The 23,196-nt window shown below is 32.3% G+C and overlaps 1 protein-coding gene and 1 long non-coding RNA gene across 7 annotated transcripts in view; one reads left to right on the top strand and one right to left on the bottom strand.

Moving 5' to 3' along the window:
• Nucleotides 1–2,766: 2,766 nt before the first annotated feature.
• LOC148232877 (uncharacterized) lies at nucleotides 2,767–4,837 on the bottom strand. The gene is made up of 2 exons (XR_015810534.1): nucleotides 4,067–4,837; nucleotides 2,767–3,806 (listed from the first exon to the last, which is right to left on the bottom strand). It is a non-coding gene; the product is annotated as an uncharacterized LOC148232877 (long non-coding RNA).
• grh (grainy head) overlaps nucleotides 4,358–23,196 on the top strand; it is a 185,228-nt gene continuing 166,389 nt past the window's right edge. For all 6 annotated transcript variants that reach the window (XM_088190927.1, XM_088190926.1, XM_088190925.1 and 3 more), the window contains exon 1: nucleotides 4,358–4,848. In XM_088190927.1, the coding sequence (XP_088047053.1) occupies nucleotides 4,418–4,848 (431 nt within the window). In that variant the 5' untranslated portion in view covers nucleotides 4,358–4,417. The remainder of the gene's footprint in view (nucleotides 4,849–23,196) is intronic.

Raw genomic sequence — 23,196 nt, 5'->3', positions numbered from 1 at the left:
AAGCCTAGCATTACCCTTTATATTAGCGTCAGGGTAAAAGTGACTGAAGGCAGCAATAATTACATTGTAACTTTCCAATATAGATTTTGTAGTTTTGCACGTGCTTCCCATCTAATGTTTGATACATATTTAGTCACTTTCGACTGTCAACGTGACTCACAAGGTATTTTAGACCGGTTGATGTTGGGATCGCTTTACCATTAAGAAAACCGGAGGACAAGTGTCTCTGTTTAGAGTGAAGGTAACATAGAGTGATTTGTTTTCATTGGCTTTGATTCTCCATTCCTGAGAGCTATGCTCTTGTCTTGGTTCAATGATCTTGCAAACTCTTTGCTGCTACTTTTGGCTTCACGTCTGATGTATCGTCTGTAAAAGTTGCTATTCTTGTATACTTTGCAGTTGGTAGGTCCGCTGTGAATAGCAGATACAGTACTGGTCCCAGAACACTTTTTTGTGGCACACCTGAAAAAATCGTGTACAAGTCCGTGGTAGAGTCTCTAAGCTTAACATGAAAGTGACGTTCGCTCAGATATGATTTAAGTATTAAAAATAAATTATGTTTTTATAGATTAGCCTTGTTCAAAAACAAGTGTGAGTCGCAAATTTTTGTGAAGTTCGTTTAACATTTTTGTATTTGTTGTTTAACCCTTTGGCTACCGAAATCCGATATATCGGCTTTCGCTACACTAGCGAGAACTGCCGGATCCGACGGCTCCGAAATCGTAGTATCCAATACATTTTCAACCGTCTGTAGGGTAATTGCTTCAGGGGTTTATAACATTTTTTCAAATATATGTTATAAATATATTATAATCATTATTTTTATACATATACACACACACACATATATATATATATATATATATATATATATATATATATATATATATATATATATATATATATATATATATATATATATATATATATATATATATATATATATATATATATATATATATATATATATATATATATATATATATATATATATATATATATATATATATATATATATATATTTATATTCAACAGTCTGTAGGGTATTTTTACTTAAACCATTATTTAAAAATATCATATATTATTAATTTACGAAAAGTTTTATTTACATTTTAAAAATAAATAACATATTATATACCATTGTTATTGATTCCTGGTCGGAGTTGGGCACAATACATACATACATACATACATACATATATATATACATATATATATACATATATATATACATATATATATACATATATATATATATATATATATATATATATATATATATATATATATATATATATATATTATATATATATATATATATATATATATATATAATATATATATATATATATATATATATATATATATATATATATATAATATATATATATATATATATATATATATATATATATATATATATATATATATATATATATATATATTTATATATATATATATTCAACAGTCTGTAGGGTATTTTTACTTAAACCATTATTTAAAAATATCATATTTTATTAATTTACGAAAAGTTTTATTTACATTTTAAAAATAAATAACATATTATATACCATTGTTATTGATTCCTGGTCGGAGTTGGGCCGCTCAGATCTCGTATTTTTTAATACGTCATGCGATAATGACTCTTATTACAGCGCAAATAAGAACTAAAATAACACACAATCGCATATTCATCATTAATTAGGTCAAGTTCACTGCAGACAGCGTCGCACGCCGCGACAGCATGTTTACAAACTAAAATACACATTTTGACTTTTTAATTATTTAATAAAAAGTCCCGGCAGTTCTGGAACATTTTTCCAAAAATGCCCGGCATCCAAAGGGTTAAGACGCAACGATTATGTATAAGTACAATAATTCGATCGCGGTTTTTTATTTTTAGTTATTTAATTTATATGCAAATCTGCAATGGATTCAATCTTAAGCAAATTCATTCCAAACATTATTAGCTATTGTATAGTTTTATATACAATAAATTCGATAAAATTATGTATTTAAAATGTTCCATCTTTTTTTCTGAATTAATTCAATCGCAGCTGATCTTAATTCTGATGATTTGAAAAAGCTGAAATGACGTCCCTGTTCAAAAAGTATGCAAAATAATAAATTAAGAAATTTTCTTTTGACGCCTTCACTGATCAGTAATTGTACAGCATTGTGTTATGCATATATACATAATTAAAAAAATTAACGATTATGAAAGTATTTAGTGATTAATTAAAATAATTATTACTTACCTGTAATTATTTTTTAGTTAAATAATATTTAAAGGCAATTAATTGATATCCTGCATTAATTGAATAAATAAATTAATATCGGTGAAAACAGAAAAAGGTTTTACAAATTTAATCGAAAATTCGATTACTTCACTCATTTTTATTCAATATTTATTTTCAAGGATAGTCCGATAATTTCTGGGACGTCATTTCAGTTTATTTTAATATAGAAATCTCCAAATAGTGATTAAAACAAAATAAATAATCTACAGTAGTATTACATTGCCCTATTTTAATTATTGTGCAACAATATTAGATATGCTTAATAAATTAGATAAAACCATGTTGAAAAAATTACAAAAAAAGTTGATTAATAAATTAGATAATACGATGTTGCGAAAATCAATAAATAGAATAAAGAAACACAAATTAAAATATCAGGTCTTTTTTTATTTTTTGTTTATGTTTATGTTTTGCAAAGGTGTTTTTTTATAGGTATAGAAATTTAAAATGTAATAAAACACATAAAAATCGTGGTATTGGCTTTATTGCAAATATAATTTTATGCCATTAGTGTTTAAATATTATTTCGGGCATATGGTTCGAATAAAGCACAATCTGGAAGTCACTTTTTCGAGCAGCTGGGGCCGTATATCGGCAATAACGCTGCGAATGTTGGCTTCCAAATCGTCCATCGTCTCTGTTTTATCTGCGTAGACTAGCGACTTCACATATACCCACAGAAAATAATCCAAAGGTGTTAAATCACACGACCTTGGAGGCCAATTCACAGATCCATTGCGCGAAATTATGCGCTAATCCAATGTTTCCTTCAATAGATTGATTGTGGCATTTTGCACCGTCTTGTTGAAGCCAAAGCTCTTTTACTTTAATGCCATTCAATACAATAATCATGGATCTATGGCGCTCTTTATTAATTGTAACGTTCAGGCCGGCATCATTTTTGAATAAATATTGATCAGTGATTCCAAAAGCCCATAAAGCACATCAAACAGTGACATTTTGTGTATGTAACAGCGTCTTGTGAAATTTCTTCACTTCAAATGCGGAAATTTTGATTGTTTACGTAGACATTCAAGCAAAAATGAGCCTCATCGCGGAATACAATTTAGTGGTGAAAATGAGCGGCAAGAGCAATCTCGATTTCGGCCCATTCACCAAATGGTCAAGCGGATCTTGTAAGCTCGTAAAGCAATATCTTTCCCCAAAATCTTCCATAAAGTGGATGGACACATCTCTAATTGCTGTGTACGATGGTGAATCGACTCATTCGGGTCCTCCTTAATACTACGCTCCACAGTAGAAACAATTTCTTTGATGCGCACTGTACGACGTCTCTGCGGATGCGTATTATCAATTAGAGTGTGTGTGGTGCAAAAACGATCCATGGTTTTTAAAATTACTTGGTTGGATGAACGTTTATGTTGACCGTAAAAACGCACGGTAAGTTTCGCGAACTGAACCACAATTTTCGAAATAAATTTGCACAATTTGCAAACGTTGTTCTGGCACAAGTCTATTTATAGTCACGTGTAAAATTGTCTGTCACTAGAAAAACACTCTTTATGTATGTTTCGTTGAAATTTGTTTAGTGTAAAAATTATCTATAGTAGCTAAATAAATAATAATAAATTTTCTGGTTAAATTCAAGGGGAGGGGAATGAGGCATTTGCCCCCCCCCCCTCTTCCAAAATGACGTCCTTGTAAGGCATAGTAGCATACAGTTTAGAAACCATTGTATTAAAGAACTTTATTTAATAATACCGAGAACTGCAAAAAATGTAATAAAATATAGGTAGAAAACTAACTCGAAAAAGGATTGCACGAAGAGTTGTTTCAGCGGTCTGAAGTGGAGGAGCGAATATTTTTTTATTAATAAAGCGCGGGAGGGGTGGAGAGTGGTAATATTTTCGATTATAATATTCGGTCGCTCCGATGAGAATGTGCAACGTCGCTCGGCGGCGAATTCCTCGGTCGCGCGTCCTTGTCGCTCTCGGTTCGGCGCTCGGCCGCTCGCTCGAGTCTCTGCGAAAAGCCAACACGCAAGACGGAAAAGGCTGCGCGGCGCGTGGTGGGGGCGCGCGCGGGCGGCTAGGGCCAGACGCCGGCGGCCGCGCGAACTGCGCGCATCTCCGCGCGCGCGAGATGCGACCGGAGTGATGGACGCAGAGAGGTCCTCGTCGCCGGGCTCCCCGCGCAGCCCGCGGCCCGTGCTCGCCACGATGACGCCGGTGCCCGTGCACGAGTTCGCCTATTGCCACAAGGTCGAGATGGACGAGGACGACGGTTATCCCGCGGACCAGCTGTACGCGGACCCGAAGGCGCAGCCGCAGGCCGTCATGTACCAGCACGAGCCGCTCGCCTACGACCCCATCGACGAGAAGGCGCCCATCGACCTCATCTACGAAGACGGCAAGCAGACCGTCATCTACACCACCACGCCGGACCAGAAGCGCGTCGAGATGATGAGCGCGCCGCTCGACGTCTCCGTCGTGGTGCAGCACGACCAACCGCAGCCCTCCGGCCCCACGGTCCTGGTCCTCGCCGACCACATGCTGGACGACGCCGGACAGTACATCGGCACCATCAGGTATTATCCGCTCTTCTACTCCCAAAAGACACGCCCATAGATAACAGCGCGGCCAATCGGCTTCGATCCGAGTCTCAGCCGCGCGGCTCGATGGAGGCGTACTCCCATATGCGACAAAAATTCTCACTACGCGGCTCGGTCGTATTGCACTTTTTTATTACTCATAATGATTAAATTAGACTAAAATGCCATTTTATAAAAGATACAATGTTTTTTTATCCCTTAAGATGCTATCTCGAATAAGTCAAACACGGTATATGTTTTTCAAATCAAATCGGTTGTATAGCAACAGGTGCGCTTTTATGAGAGGGGCTCCCCCATAAAAACACCATACAGGGTCACCGGGATAGCGTAGTCCGTAAGGTGCTATAAACAGTTTAAATGCCCATTGTCACTCCACATTGAACTAACGCATGTTATTATTTTATATTCACAATTTAAATATATATTTTTGCTACCTATACAAATATTTTTAGGCCTTTAAAAAGTCTATTAATTGATAAAATAATTATGCTGCTTATTATAATATTTAAAAATTTATTTAGCAAGTTTCTCCACACTAAACAAATTTTAATTAAACATACATATAATACATAACATAAACATAAATATAAAATAAAAAAATACTTAATATTATAATTAACAGTCATCTTCAATATTTCTTAAACATTCAACCATTCCAATTGTACATCTTTATTTCTTATTAAATACTTATTAAAATACTCTGGTATAGTAAAAGTCACACAAAAGTGCCGATTGCATTAGTGTGCGTCACAGGGTGATCTAAAAATGTTTACATTTTTTTTATTAATTTATTTATAACATATTATTTTATAACTTATATATAATTACTAAAACATTCATATTTAATATTTCTTGAACATTTAACCATTGCAATCTATCAATCATACCTTTACAACTAGTAATTCTATTTTTATTTCAGACTACTCTCATTGCCCTATTTTGTATTTTTTTAAGTTATACATTTAATACGTTTTATATTTTACTAGATTCAATTTATTCAAGTTATTAATACTTATGCATAAATTAAAATACTTTCGTGTATAAGGATGCATATGTTTAAATATAAACCGTGACGACTGAGAGTTGCCCGTGACATTGTTATTTCGCACTTGATAACCGCCTCAAACACAATGAACTTTGAAGAGCGCACTTGTCGAGTTAGCCGTTAATATTCCAAGCGCGTCACTAGTCATTAAATATTAATACGATTAATATTTTCTTACATATTAAATCTGACATCCAGTGGCGTAGCTACCTCATAGCAATCATGCAAAGCGCGAGAATTCAAATTTATAAACACTCATTATAAAAAAATAATTATTTTCAATATATAAATATCAAAAATTAAAACAGAAGATGAATATTTTTTTATACTACCTCATTGGGGGGGGGGGCAGGTGGCGACATTTGCCCTCCCCCTTCATTGAATTTGTCATTTAATTTTAATGAAATCGAAATTTAAAAAAATTACTACTAATTGGCCAATTTTTGCCCCCCCCCCCTCTTCTGACATAAGCTGAAATGCCAATATCACATATATATTTTTTTAAATATGTCATATCAGAATACGTTTATGAAATCATATCACAATATGAATATGTTTTGTACCAGTGAAAATATAATTTATCTGGCAGGTGCTAGTAAAATTATACGATTTCAACTTTCGTAGTAATATGTATATTTACATACAATGTATAAACATTAGCGTGAATGTGTATTTTCAGTTATTTTCATTAGCTAAGTCCAAATACAGTTTCACCAGTAGATAAACATATATATTTCTAATAGTGAAAATGTAATTTAACTTATAGGCGTAAGTGAAATTATATGCTACTCTAAAATGTTTATGAAACTCAATTTGACAGTTGCGAAACATACAGATGCTGTTCAAACCCAAACCTAATCTAACGAAAGTTCTAAAACTAATTATAGTTTTTGAACTTCCATTAGATTTAATCGTTTAGGCTAGGTTTGGGTTTGAACAGTGAAGACGTGACGGAAGTGACAGTTTCGCAACTGTCGAATGAAGTTTGATAAACTATTATATTATTTTAAAATAGGTTTTGAATTAAACAAATATTTTTTAATTTTTGTCACACCGTTAATCAATCAATGAATAAGAAAATTTGTATAAACGTCTATGAAACTCTATTTGACAGTTGCGAAACGTACATTTTCTGTTTAGATGTGCTTAATTCCAAGTAGTAATATTTTTTTGTATTTTTTTTTATATAAACGCTAGATAAGTGAGCGCTTTCATTGCGACGGCACGATTTTATTGCTTTTGACGTGAATTCCGCGCTTTTGAAGTTCATTTGAACGGAGTGTAAAAAAACCCGCAGAAATTTTAGCAAGCAAAAAATGTATCTTACCTTTATTAAAAAAATAAGAGATTCACGTTTTTCCAAATAAATTTACCTGAATTAATAAAAACGATTAATATTATTTAACATCAAATTTTAACTAAGGCAAATATGTAAAAAAATCTTTATTTTTTAATTGAAACTCTTAATATTTTGCTATAGTTTGTATTTAGTGCTATTTTTAAATGCTTCTTATTTGTTTTTTATGTGAATATGTACATGTAGTAAATCACATTTCCTCTTGTATTAAAAAATCATGTAATTTTTGCATGAGAGCTCTAACTTTCTAGCTACAGCATTGCTGACGGCACATTGTTTTGAATCGATAGCTAGTAAATTAGCTCAAATTCAAAGCTCAAGTTTTCTTGGATTTTCCTAATCTTACGTAGAAATACCACGATAACAAACTAAATAAAAATCGAGCTAGCTAAAAATCATATCTTGATATTTATCAATTGTAAGCTGTAATAATATTTGATAATTAGCATAATAAAATCACTGATTTCAGTCCGGTGTTCCACTACTTACTTAGTAGTTGTGTTTATTGTAACGCATGTCAGGTTGCACCGGAAGATTTACAATAAATAAATAAAAATATGCATTTCAATGATAAAATCAGTAATTTAGATTGTTCGCACTTGACAACCACCTCAAACACAATGCACTTTGAATGACTAGTCCATATGCATCACTAGTCGTTAAATAATAATACGATTAATATTTCTTAACATATATTATATATCTGACGTCATATTGTTTTGCATCGATAACTAGTATTTTAGCCATTGCTATTATTTTTATTTCTTTATATTCAACGTACATATTTAACTTCCTGGCAATAAATTCTTTCTGTGTGATATGGAATAGTGATTATTATATAATTTAAATTCGGGTCGATAATCAAAGCTCAAGTTTTCTTAGATTTTCTTAATCTTACAGATGAATACAGCGATAATAAACTAAATAAAAATCGAGGTAGGTTGTACATTGACATTTATAAATTGTGATCTGTAATAATTGTTTATTATTAACATAATAAAATCACTGGTTTCAGTCTGGTGCTCCATTACTTACTTAGTAGTTGTGTTTGTTAAAACGCGTCATTTTTTAACGGAAGATTTTTAATAAATAAATAAAAATATGTCTTTTAATGATAACATCGGTAATTTTAATTGTATTGTTTTATTTTACCAAACTGAAATACCGGAATTTATTTAATTATTTTTTTGTAGTACAAAAAATAGTAGCTGTTCAGTAAAACTAAATAATTTTATCTATCATACCTAGAACGCCTTTATAAAATAGTAATTAATTAACGCTAAACCCTTTTAAATTATATACATATATTGTGTTCACAAAATAAATAAAAAACGCGATATTTTGGCAAATGTTATAGTATCGAGCTGCTATTTGAAGGTCGACTGAAGTCGTGGGATTTGTACACAATGTAAACATATTTTTGCCATGAATTTTTTTACAAGTTTCGTTTATATTTTCATGTGTTTTTTATATTTATAGAACTATAATATTAAGTTAAAATTTAAAAAATTCCAAAATACTGGTATTGTACTAAATATTACGTCTTTGTAGAATAATATTAAATGTTTTTTTCTTGAATTGGATAATTTATATTATTATTTTTTATATAAATAGTAATTTATATTATTTTTTCATGCATTAATTTACATTTATAAAAATTAAAAAAATATATTATCACTGAAGAAAGGCAAACTTACCCATGTCAGTTTGAAATAATATTATTTATTACGAATCTGGCGATTTTGACTTGACAGATTTACCCAATGCGTTACGATGGTTGGGATTAAAACAGTTTTTTTTTTAATATTTCACGTATATACATATATATACAATACATCAAATAAAATAGTTGATCATATACGTACGTATCCATACACACTCTTTAGCATATTATTAAAGATGCAAAATAAAAAACAATTATGGTGCACACATAAAATATATGAGCACCATCCCACATAATTTTTCCTGCTCCTCATAGCTACCGCCGTAAACAAGCTCATTGAGAAGCTGGATGACTGGTGCAAATGGAGTGTTCTCGAGCACTGACGTACTGGCCGTGACGTTCAAGAATAAGGGACGTAATCGCGAATCTCTTGGGCACTGAAAGTCGCCATAAGAGAATTCACGCAACGTGCGTATAATTTTGAGTTTTGCGCTATTTTATTACTATTTTAACGCATTCTATCATAGATGTGTAATAATTTTTTGGTTAATTAAAAAAAATATGCCAGTCTTTGGCTAGCTTAAAACTTTTCAATATCAGATCGTGTAATATTTTTGTAATGTTTTAATCATAAGCTTCATTTTCTTAATTTTAAGTTAGGCAATACCCTTTCTATTTAAAAAAAACGATAATGTATGTGTTATGATTATTTTGAATTTTTATTTATTTTTTTATAAATGATCCTTTATTAAATAAATAAAAAATGACGTAAGTTTTTCGGACAATATGGCTCAAGTGGCTTAGGGTCTGAGAGGCTCGCGAGTCGATTCGGGCTCTCTCGAATTCAGAAAGACAACGAAGGGTTAATTTATCGCTCGCGGTCGGTCGTTCGACGGTTAAATCGAACCCGAGTCGGTCGCATACCGATCCCAAACTCTCGGCCGAGGCAGAGGGTAGAGAGCGATAAAAAAGTCGGAGGCAGAGAACGGTTTTAGAAATGTGCGTCATCGACGGAAACACACAAGGGTCACCGAGAGAGACCTCAGCGCGTATTTCGAAACTATACTTTGCGACACCTGTACACTGACAGAATATACGTACGTGCGTTGTTTACATTTTTTACAATTTATTTACCCAAATCTTCACGGCTCGTCTCGATTGCGACGATGACTCATCGCTTCTTTTTTTTTCTTAAATTTCTCCGTAGCGATTCGAATCGTTTTTTGCAGCTATTGTGCAGTTTGACAATGTTTACTCGATCACTTTTGATTTTCTACGCGAAACATTATTGCTCGTGACGAGTTTTATAGTTCAAGGATGCTCGGCTTCGTTATACGGAGCGCGTGTCATTTTATTACATACCGAAGCAAATCGTTCTAGGAGCGTTGGTATACAATTCATTGCATTGTATTCAATGAATACATTTTTTAAACTTTTTGAAATTTTCAGTTGCAGGCTTAGATTGTAGCGATTGCGTCCCTTATTCTTGCCGTCAGTGCTCTAGATCGCTTTTTCATGAGCTATCCAAGTTCTTAACGAGCTTGTATTCGAATATAGCTATGAGAAGCTGAAATTCTTTAAGGCGTGCGGCATATTAATTTTATTTTTTATTGTATTAGATTATGTGTGTATGTATATGAGTGCACGTTTGAACTGATGGTGTGTATAAAATATTGAATATATTTTTTTGTGTATGGCTATCATGACGCATTGGAAAAATCTGTATCGTCATGATGGACAGATTTATTTTGAATTAATATGTAAATCCAAACAGACTTGAGATTGAAAGATCGCATACAAATACTGCTACCATGAAAAAATTTTGCTATGACTATTGTCGCGTTATTCATTATGTTCTACTATTTGATATTCGAATAGTTAAAAATAATGAATACTTAGAAACTCTGCTTATCACTCCTCCCAATGGCTTATTGGTTTGTCAGTTTTCTTTCGCTCCTTTTTTTAGACTGTCACTTAGAATTAATCAGTAGGTATAAAATTTAAAATCTGCAATGATCGCATTTTTTTAACGTCAAAATAGTAATTTTGTTGTGAAATTTGCGCTTATACTTCTGGCTTGATAGAGGTTTGAATAAAACAATGGTTTTATTAATGCATGTGGGTATAATGTAAAATACTTTTAAAAAACTTTAATAATACGCTTGTAAAGAACGCATGATTTACTCTATGTATTGGAAATCGCAAGCTGTATGTTATCCTCTGGATGTCCTCATCGTTTGTCGCTTAGAGACTGAGAGAGTACGCGATCTGTGTCACTTCTCTTGGCACTACTACTATACCATCACAGAAATGAATATAAATATTGCTAGTATACTTTTATTTTGCTATTTAACTGGCACTTAAATCTTGCTTATCTATTTGAGATGTGCAGCATAATTTTTTTAATATTAAATATTATGTTTTAATATTTCTGTTGCATCTTTAATGATATGTAAAAGAGCGTGTGTATGGATACGTATGTTAGAGTTGATATATTGTATATGTATGTTTGAATGTATGTGAAATGAATAAATAACACTTGTTTGTATAATGGATATCATGACGCATTAGGAAAACCTGTCAAGTCATGGTTGATTTGTAATAAAAATAAAAGTAAATCAAATGAGTCGACTAAATATAATATAAAAATTGTATTTTTAAATGCAAACATTTTTGGATATATTTAACGTAGACCGTTTTTGCTACTTATACGAGTATATTTTATAATATTAATAATTAAAATATATAGGTAACATATATTTTTAATTTCCCTTCCTCTCATTACAATGTTTAAAAAGTATGTTACAATGGCGAGGAATTCGCTAGATGGGCTGCTTTTGAGTCATATACATGATGTATCATACATTTGGAATTTATTTAATAAATAACACTATCTAGGGCTAACTCCATAGGCAGTCGCCTGGGGCGCCAAAGAAAGCAAAGTAAATGTGTAATATTTCTTTAAAAAATTACAAACAATATTGCCAATAATACATGCAGCCTCGTGCACACAATCAAAGACCACCAATAATTAAAGAATTTTAGAAATCTTAGATTCGTTAAGCAGGGAATTCATTGAATGGATAGGGGGGGGGAAATTAACCCCTCCCCCATAAATTTGACCAGAAAAATGCATGCTATTTAGAGAAATCATAAATTATATTAAAAAGCAACCACTGAATGGGAAATTTTTGTTCCTCCCATAAAAAAATATGAAATGACGTTCCTGATACTAAGCCAAAAAATTTGGGTTATTCCTTTTTTTAATTTTTTTAAAAATCAATTGCGAATCTACCCAGAAAATATTTTTTTATATATGTCATTTTAGTGAAATCATATCGGAATACATTTTCACAAGTAAATATATATATTTTTTATTTTTTTTTGCTTTTTATTGCTTTTGACGTAGGTTTTAAATAGGGACTTTATTTGAGGGGGGGGGGGCTGTCACCCTCTTTGAATTTGGTGATAATAATGTACGCCATTTAATGAAATACTATAAATCTTAATGAAATCTAAATATTAAAAAATGACAACAAATGACGTACCTGTCGCTAAAAAGAGATTGCACTAAAATTTAATGTTGAAAAATATAATTTTTTTGCTATCCTTATAGTGGAGTGACCAAAGGATCATCTCATAGTAACCGTTTGATTTACTTTCTGCACTTCGTTCCTCTTCTATGCACACTTTGGTTAACTACTATTATATTCTTTGTTCTGTGGTTACCATACAGTTGTTTTCGCCGCTGTTTTTTGTCGTTGCTCCACTATTTTTTTATGTTTTAAATGCGTACATTTAATAAATAATTATTATAGATAATCAACTACCATGTAGTTAATTTGATTTACTATAAATTTTAAAATGATTATTTATGGTACAGTTGTTTTTGTGTATGATATTTGAGTGTCTATCATGTTTTAAAGGGGGAGCAACTTGGTTTTCGCCTGGGGCGTAAAATAAACTAAAGCCGGCCCTGATTGTATCCCCATAATAAACGCCTATAGTTGTCTCTTGCGGTTATAGCCTCGAGTTGTGATGAGTAGCATGTTGAAACCTGCGTAATTGCTTCTGTCGTTATAAAGTCAAATATGTAAGAAAATGGAATTAAGCGAGTAGTTAGTTCCGCGATAACAATATGTTTATTTTTTTCTGTGCAATGTTATGTTCACTCTTATAGATAATAAATATATATGAACGATAAAATAGTTTTTTGTAACTTATACTACTATTGCTATCGGCGGCTCGCCAGAGAGGTTATTTTTCAGTCTTAAGTCGTCGAGAAGGTTGCCGATGTGTCCACGTAAACACGAGTCATAGGTATCGAAACGACGGTCGTCGTTTTATTAACATTTAAACTTTGTAATTGGATAAAAATTTAAATCGACGGACGGTCGTTATGAATATTTTAGGCTTCGATTGCGCATATTATTAATTCTTCCGAAATTCTTTCCGAGTTTATTCGACAAAGCTATTTGTTTCGCAACTCGGTAGATTTCCATAAGACAATTAGCGACGACGAATTCCATTAGTAAACTTTTACCGATAGTGCGTTTGGTAACAGTGGCAATAAACGACGATATTCGTTCGAATCGAAGGCCGAAAATGGATCCAAAGTCCAAGCCCGCGAGGAAAAAGTGCGATTCGCAAGAATTGGAGGGTAGTCCTTCGGGGTCGCTAATTAAAATGCCTTCGCTATCTGGCGGTTTCCTCGTTACCGGTCGAACGCAACGCCGCAAGAATGCAGTATCGCGTTTTGCTCCTTATTTGGACATTTCCGAGGAGAGTCGCCTCTTCTCCTCGGCCAATAAATATCGAACCGAATCGATAAATCCGAGTGTACAGTAAAACTTTCAGTGCAATTCGGTCGGAAACTTTCTACGTCGTATCGTTTGTTTCGCAACCTTGCACTGTTTATGGCGACACGGACGCAAATTACTTTATTTAATTGTCGAAAACATAAACTTTCAATTTCACCAATAAACACGTGCAAATTAATCAAAAACAAATATAAGAGACTAACGATGGATATAACGACATGAATTGATACAGTAAATAAAGATGAAGATGCTCAATTTTATCTTTCACATTGTGCACTCTTTATGATGCACTAATCCTCAGCATAATAAAATCTGTCACCAAGTACTATTATAATATACCAAAAATATAAGCACTATTCGTTTTTATTTCCCATTGCTAATATTTTGGCAGCGCTAATATACGCTTTGTTGTCAACTCACAGAAGTGTTTATGTAATTAAATATTTTTAGAAATTGTTCAAAAGCATAGTTGATAACACTTTGGTGTTCGAGCAGCTCCAAATGTGGGCCCCAAAGGGCGGTCATAGTTCTCGGTCGCATCCACTGTTCTTGCCTGCAAAGCACTTGGCAAATCTTTTCTGGCAATGGCCGTCCGGCTGTTCAATACTGTGCATCGAGATATTTATATTTTCTCGTTCATTTCGTATGTGAAACTGCACACCTGTTAAAGTGATTTGTGTCTGTCCTTTTTTCATTTTTAATTATATGTGCGTGTGCGTATGTGTATATGTAAATATATATATACATATTTTGAAATTGTTATATATTTTATGCTTTCTTGTTCTTAATTTTAATATATAAATAGATATTGTCAGCTTTGATTAAAAATTAAAAACAATTAGGCAAATCTTCACGCTTGCACCACCTCACGTTTCAAAAATTTATCGTAAACAAAGCGTTTAATACCCGTTCCAATTATTTTTTGCTTTGTATCATGTAGCACTCTCTCATAAATAGTTTGAAGCTATAAAATTCAGACAAAAATGGTTCGTTCAGTTCTCAGCGTTGGCAGCATTTCTCGCAAAAAAATGTAAAAAATATAAAATATTACTTTCATCCTAATTATAATTTTCTAAATTGAAAATTTTTCTTTAAGCGGCTAAATAAACCATTATATTTTATCAAGTAAAAGTGCTGTTTGTATGTATAAAATTCATTAAAAATCACACCATGCAACATCATTTTTCTCAAATATTTATTAATTATATTCGTAGTTATTATCTTTAAAAGTTTTATAAAATAAATAGCTTTATTACTAAGCTTTGTCTAAGATAGATTCATTAAATTAATTTTAATTACCGTGTTATTATTACAAAATTATTTCAATTCTTAGCTTCATATAGTATTTTAAAATTGCAGTGGTGGTCAACACGTCGTTGTTCAGTTCAACTTTAAACTTATAAGTTGCAAATATCACGTCGCTACTATTTGCGAATGTTTTTTTAAATGTTTCTGTTTTATAGTATAAATGTATAGATGTAGTCATTATCTATATACTCTGAGGATAATTTAAATGAGCAATATGTAAAATAAAATGAACCTTCATAAAATATAATGTGACCTAAAACGAATAATATGTGCATTAAAATAAATAAGCTGTGTGGTTTTCGCAACACATATATTAGATTAAGCAACATTTTATTTATAGTGTGCACTAACATATTAACATATTAAAAAATGTGCATTAAATAAATATATTATTATTCAATAAAAAATATTACATTGAGCAATATGGTATCTACTAACAACACTAAAATGAATAATTTATGCATTAAAATATTAAAAAATGAGCATTAAAAAAAGTATTAAATTGCTCAATATTTTATTTTTATTGTTTATTAAACAAATAAAATTGTAGATTTAAAAATATTTATATTTCTTTATTCGATTTATGTTTGGGTTTGAACAGCAATTGGACGTTTCGCAATTGTTACAGTGAAGTTATATTTTTAATAGTATAAATATTATTTAATGCTCATTTTTAAATATTTTAATGCACAATTGTGAAGTACTCTTTGTTGTTTGAGAGAATTCAGTTAGAATTTCTAAGAAATCTTTTCAAGGTAAAGTACAGGTCGTATTTGTATCCTACTGCTTTTTTGCTAGGAACATTGGAATTCATTGTATTTTTATCGAAGCGTCTAATCAATGAAGCACTTATTGAAATTGATTAGGTGTGGTATCGAGAATCCGTATATGTACTTTCAGCTGCAAGCTTTAGAATTCCCTAGAGAGTCGCGATCGCGTCCCTTATACGTCAGCGCTCATGAACGCTCTTCTTGTACAAGCCATCCGGCTTCTCAACGCTCTTGCCAAACACACGGATGTTTTATTGCTCATGTATTTTATGTGTGCATCATAATTGTTATTTAATTTTTTTAATTCTTAATGGTATACTTTAACATTTCCTGTGAATATTTAATAACATGTGTACGGATACGTATACATATGTATGCGAGCGTATGTTAGAGTTGATGTATTGTTCGTTAGATTTGTAATAAAAAAATAGCATAAGCCGCATAACAAGAAACTTTTGTATTTAAAAAATGTTGCTAGGTTACGAGTAGTATTTTTTTTATTTACATTGATATAAAAAATATTCGAGCGGAGTGCCGACTCGCGATGGCTTTCTGTACCGAACCGCCGAACGCGGACAGGTACCAGACGCTCGAGTTTCGGTGAATTTGAGTATGGTGAACCGATATATGTGTATATATTTTTATAAGAAGGGTTAACCCTTCGCGGGCGGAGGCTGCGTCCCGGAAGAGCATTCGCCTTGACCTCGGAGTGTGCAAGGTGGCCGTCGCGACACATTCGTTCGTCAATTAGCGAGAAGGTCTTAGGTCGCGTAACGGCGCTTCTCGTGCACGTCACCGCGAGCCGACAATTCTGCGTTTTGTATCTGCCCACGCCCGTCTCTGCGAATAAAACGCAGCTTCCCTTCTCGCTTTTTTCCTCCGTACGCATCCTTAATTGCCTCTGCCTCTACATCTACCCCGCGTCTTCTCGATAGAAATTTACTCTACAGATTAATTATTTAATACATGATTACATATGTTTCGATAGTTTTAGTATGATTCACCAAAATCTATATTTTGTTTAATTATACAAAAGTTTAAATGTTGATGTGGGTAAATGAAAAAGGGTCACATAAGGCCAATAATACGCCGTGTGATTTTTCGTGGAATAATTCAAAATTTTATGGTTTTCTTAACGCCTAATATATTTTGAAAGCCAATCCTTTCTAAGAAACATATCGAGCCAAGAATAAAATAAATTTAAATCAGTTCTATGAGAACTGGAACGCTTCTCATTTCATTTGTCTCAGTCAAGTACATATTGTAAAAATAGCGTCAGAATATTAAATTTTGCATTGATTTTTTCAAAAAAATTTAAAAAATCGAATTTGATGTAAATAATATAATTATATTATAAATAAAAAAAATAATACTTATTCAGCCGCGCAGTGTGAATTTTTTTGGCATTGAGACTCTTAAGTATAATATAGACTTTTAGTTATTTAATAAATGTATCTACTTTCTTTGTTTTTAATAGTTTATTATTTATTGTAAGTTTTAAAAAAAAACTTTTTTTTTTGATAAATTTGTAAAATTCGAGCACCGGTTTTTTTAATTTTAAATACTAGAATGAATATTAAGCAATAAATGAAATATTTCATTATATTATTATTATCACTCTTTCTAATCATTACGACATTTAATTGAAAAATTACTAACAATACGCCGAATAGTAATAAAGAAAATAAAACATAATATCTACAATTTTTTCTTATTGATAACGCAAATATTTTTCGTCTTTGGGACTGATTTTATACTTGAATATCCCATCTATAATTACAACACCATCTTTATATTTATGAGTATTTGTAAAGCGCATATTGCAGTCATATGATTAAAAATACTTTTGTAATACTTTTGCTTCTGAATGATAATTCTAAATAGTTTATATTGGTTTTGTTTTTTAAGTCTTGATATATGATGCATAAATCTAAAAGTTCGCTGCTCTAAAATATCTATGAAACTCAGTTGAAAACAGTTGCGAAACGTCCATTTTCTGTTCAAAACCAAACCCAACCTAATGAAAAATCTAGAACTAATTTTAGTTTTAAAACTTTCATTAGTCCAAGTCCAAAATATTTATTTCTGTCGTCGAATCGAATCTCTTATTGCTCCATAGTTATTTTGTACCTTGATATTACACTGCTTAAAAAATATGATATCTATCCTTACCGATATTACTAAAGTCTTCTGATATAAGAAGGCTGATCAAAGAAAATTTAAATCGAATTTTAGTCAATAGGAGAGCGCAAATTTGCTTCATTTGATTGTAAGTCGTAATATTGATATAAAAAGTCCTAATATGAATATTTTATAAACGAGCGTTTCTTCTGCGACGGCACAATTTTATTGCTTTTGACGTGAATTTTACTTCTGAGAAGAGATAATTATTTTTTGCGTTCTTTTATTGCTCAAAATTTGGTTTAGATGTGCTTCATTCGATTCTTACTTATTGTAAGTTGTAATATTATTATAAAAAGACTCAATACGTACGCTAGATAAACGAAGTGTTTCCATTGTGACAGTGACATGGATTTTAAACAGAGTCATTTAGAAAGATGGGGCAACTTGAATTTAACCAGAAAAATGCATGTCATTTAATGAAATATTATGATCTAAATATTAAAAAAACGAAGTTTCTATAAAGGGATTGAACTAAAATTTAATGGTTTATTTTAAATGTTATTATAGCAAATAGGTAAATATTCTTTTAATTTTCCTTATAAATAGTAAAGCGAATGTCATATTTAATTAGCGACTAATAATAAACGACTCAGAGTTAATTGCTGCAATATGCATGGTAACCATATATTTAACTCTCTGCATATCGTCGCTCTTCTGTCCTCACTTTGGTTAGCTACTATTATATTCTTTGTTCTGTGGGTACCATACAGTTTTTTTTGCAGCTGATATCGGCGTTGATTCACTATTATTAGACAAAACTAATTTAGTCAAGTTGGGCTCGGTTAATTTGTTTAGGTTAGGTTTGCGTTTGAACAGCACAAAAATAACATTACAAAAAATTTCGGCCTAAGAAAAGTGTTGATGTTGGTTTAATCGATAACAAGGCTTCAAATAGGCATTGTTAATTATTTGTTCTCTTGCCCGTCTATTAAAATATGTAGAATTCTTTCTCCATTAACCTGTAAGATGTTGGTTTTCTTACACTACCCTCTGTAAGGCTAAGAGAAATATCTTTCTCTAATTGTTGCACCTATGATAAATTTTCAATTTCTTAAATGGATTCTAATGATTTAATGGAGTCGAAAGAGCCATAAAATAATCTGCGAATAATTTTTCCCCCCATTTTACATATCTCTGCTTTTGAAGTTTAAGTAAAGAAGTCATTTCGTTTTTGACTAGTAAAAGATTCTGGATTTTGCAAATATTTTAATAATGACATCAATATTTGGTTTCTTCGATTATATAAATTCTCTTGAAATTTCGAGCTTAGCTCAGAATTAATATTTTCCCATTATTTTACCAAAAAATTAAAGTCTCTACGTCTGTCAATTATAATCGTGAGACAATTTTCAATAAGAGCTGTTGCTACTTTACAAAAACAATGTCATTTTTTTGGATTATCGAAAAAAATAGCCTCAATTATTATACATTCTCCGATTCTCGTGCGTAATTTATTTTTATTGGAGCGAGCTCTTAGATCACCTAAGCAAAGATAAAGCCGCCGGCCGGTTAGAGAAACAAAAAATCGCAAAAAACTGTTTCGATTCGATCTTCCGAAAAAGTATGCATATTTTCAAACATCTTTAAATTATTTTTTAAGAAATTTTTGCTTTAAATTTTTTTTGAGAAATGAGAAATAATTCTCGAATTAAAACATTAAATATACATATTTACGTGCAAATATATTCCGATAGTAAAAATATATTTTCACTAGTAATACACATTTGCTTTAACATATAAATGTTCAAAAAGCTGCACTTGGTTATTATTGAGACAATTTACTTTATTTGTGTTGTTTTTAGTATAAAAAAATAGTGAAGGGATTATATTTTTTTTTAAGAAAAAATCTAAAATCACAATTTTTTATTGACTGATAAAAATATGGTCAATTGTAGGTTCTCCCTCTTCAGATTTCCACCTGCGGGGCGGGCGTCGAATGTAATTGACAGTGCGTGGTCATTTTTCTGTCACGAAACACGCCTTATCGGACGACCGAATCGAAATTGTAAAAGCCCGTATTTATGCCTTGACCCGCAAGAGAGAAATCGGAACACTTTTCGATCCTTAATTGCGATCTACATACGAAGAGCCACTCCTGACGAAAGCTCATTGTTCGCTTACTATGTTTTTGCCATTTTTCAATTAAAAATCGACATTTAATTGCGTCCACTGTGCAGTGCTTTTTTTTGCTTTTGCTCTTTCGCCGTATATGGCGAGCGATAAAGCTCAAGGAGACCCTTCGTCTGATGCGAGCTTTGACTTTTAACTTTATAAATAATTATATAGTGATGATTTCGATACTTTTTTGCAACCGTCACTGAAGACTAACTCCACGAGAATAGATTTTCTAGTAGCACATTATAAACCCATTAAATATGTAGTCTTTAGAGGCAGTTTGAAGTGAAAAATTATTAAATTGCTAATTTTTCAAATCGTATTTAATAAATTTAATATCGCTGGTTACTTCGAATGAAATTTTTTCAAAGTATTGGATGTTATGTTTGATTAAATGATTGTTAGATAAATTTTGATACAAGAAGAACCGATGATGTTCAAAGATGTGTGTCAGTTATACGTATGTACGAAGAAAAGCATTTAATCGAAATATTCCAACTATCATCGCTCGATAGAAATTCCTGGGTTTTACCAGAATATCGAAGAGGTGTCATTCATCTCTCTCCGCTCGTACGTTCGTGGCAAAAATAAGTAAAAATATTTAATGGACGTGAATCGGAACGAGATTTTCGTATCAAAAAGAACGGCAAAAGCGCGATTATATCTGGAGGGTTTCGCAAAGGTTCCGCCGAAGGGTTCGTTAATGTTTATTTTGCGTGTATCCCTTCGCGAAGAGGCCGAAGCGATCTGCTCGACTTTCCAGCATGATCGATAGTCCCTCGGACATCAGCCGCTTTCCAAAGAGCGAGAAAGCGTCAAAGTTTGTGCAGTGGTGGTGAAAGTGTATCGCCTCACCCCGGGTAGATACCTGTCGCTCTTTTTACGACCTCGTCGACAAAAAACGCTGCTATACCTGCGGTCGGCTCGATGAAATCGAAACGAGTTTGTCGGTGAATCAATTTCTCCAGTGCAGTGCGCTTTTCCGAAATAGAATCGACGATACCAGTTCGAGATCCGACCTCGACACGTTTTTCGCTCGACAGGGTCTAACCCGGCGATCGATCCCCATAACCGGATCGTCAATGTTATGTTACGTTTCCGCCATAAAGACAGTCAGCGCGCACTAAAACATATGCTAATCAGATATCTCAACACCGGCCGAATCGCTCAAATATCTTTGGTCAACGTTGCTAAAAACCGTTATTAAGAGTATCGTATAAATATTTATCTCCGATAAGGCTGTTCAGTTTAAAGAGTCAGATCCGGCCCGGCAAAACAATCAATTATCGCGCAGAATGTAAGATGGAAAGTGCGGCTCGTGAGCCGCATGTGGCCCGGACGAAGCTGCGAAACACACCATTTACTATATTTTTAAACGATTATTTTAATAATAAAAAATATGTTCTTGCTCGTCTCAAAAAATATAAAGCTATCGATAGTTATGTAGAAGAAGAAAGCAAAAAATGTGTTTTATGAAAATGCCTTAATTTTTGGGACTTCATGGACTTCATGGATGTAACATATCTGCCGGTCCAGTTGTCCTCATTTTCACACAGTGAGCTTTTTTAATATTTTTAATGCTATACATTTAATTTATTTTATGAAATGTTACAACTGAATAAATCGTCATACTTATTGAGTAAAAATAAAAGTTTTTAAAATATATATATAAAAAAACGAGATTGGCTTCCATTTGCATCCCCTTGAATTTGAACAGCAAAATGCATGTCATTTAATAAAATATAATCACCCCCCCCCCATTGAAAAAATTAAAATGACGTCTCTAATTTTTTGAAAAAAATCTATTCCAAAAATATTTTTTAAAACATGTCATTTCAGTGAAATTATACCAGAATACATTTTCACCGGTAAAAAAATTCCCTGCATGAAAAATCATCTTATCAACTCTGAAAAAAATCTGAATTAAAGCTTCTTAAGAGAGGCGAATATCATCCCGTCCATTACAATAGTGTCGATAATACTTAGTTTGTCTGCGAGTCACGATTGCGTCTTTCTTTCTCTACCATTACGGTTAGGATATCAGCGCTCGAGAACGTTCATTTTACATGTGCCTTGAGCTTGTCAAATACAATGTTTTTAGTAATAGAAACGAGGAGCTGGAGTAATTTATGTAAAATGGTGCACATGCTTTAGATATTTATTGATTTAAATAAACACTTTGTGCGTATTTTTAATTTGAATATATATTAGAGTATATGAACTACTTTTTATGACTAGAGACTTTAATCCTATTATTTGAATACCGAACATAATCGCCCGTTTTTTCACTAATCAGATTTTTTTTAATTTAACAAAATTAATTAAGAGTAACTATTCATAATTCTATAAATGTTTTTATTTTTAGAAAGGAAGTAGTTATTCTGTTATCTGATTTTTTAAACTAATATTTGAGTCACCGTTTCTTGTTAAGGGTTGAAGACCTTTTTCTCTTACCTATAGCGAAGACTAAAGTTCATAGAGTTATCTGTTTATTTAACGTTCTCTCCCGGGATATTGACACTTTTGTAATTAAATTTAATACTCTGGTAGACCGCTATGAACGCGAGTGTAGTTGGTGAGTTTTTGTTGCGCGTAATTACCTAAGTATATACATATGTATGAACATACATATACATACTTTATCATGAGCATATTAAAATATAAAGTTTTAAGAGTTCGGACTCGAGTGCGGTTACTTAATCGTTCGATACGTCCATTTTGGAAATAAACGGGCTCGAATTAACGGTGCCGGACTGTACCCCCGAAACGTAAATACGCCACTCGTATGATTTATTCATGGAAAACGCACCGGCGAACAACCTGCAATTTAAAACGCATCTGTAGCCGTCGCGGCAGGTACTGCGAAATCACCCACACATACGAAGCCGCTTTTTGCTTTAAATGGGTCATTTTTTATATAATCAAACGGCGCATTCCGTATGCAAATCGTTATTAAATCCGATAACTGTCATTACGGATCGTTTTTGCTTTTTCGATTTTTATTTTTTATCATCCAGCGGAGACCTTCGCTTCGGTCTCTCTCTCTCTCTCGCTCTCTCCTT

This window comes from Plectrocnemia conspersa, unplaced genomic scaffold, assembly GCF_051122295.1.
Source record: "Plectrocnemia conspersa isolate PC_06_02 unplaced genomic scaffold, ASM5112229v1 ptg000008l, whole genome shotgun sequence".
Taxonomy (NCBI): Eukaryota; Metazoa; Arthropoda; class Insecta; order Trichoptera; family Polycentropodidae; genus Plectrocnemia; species Plectrocnemia conspersa.
This window is presented reverse-complemented; position numbering and strand designations above follow the sequence as displayed.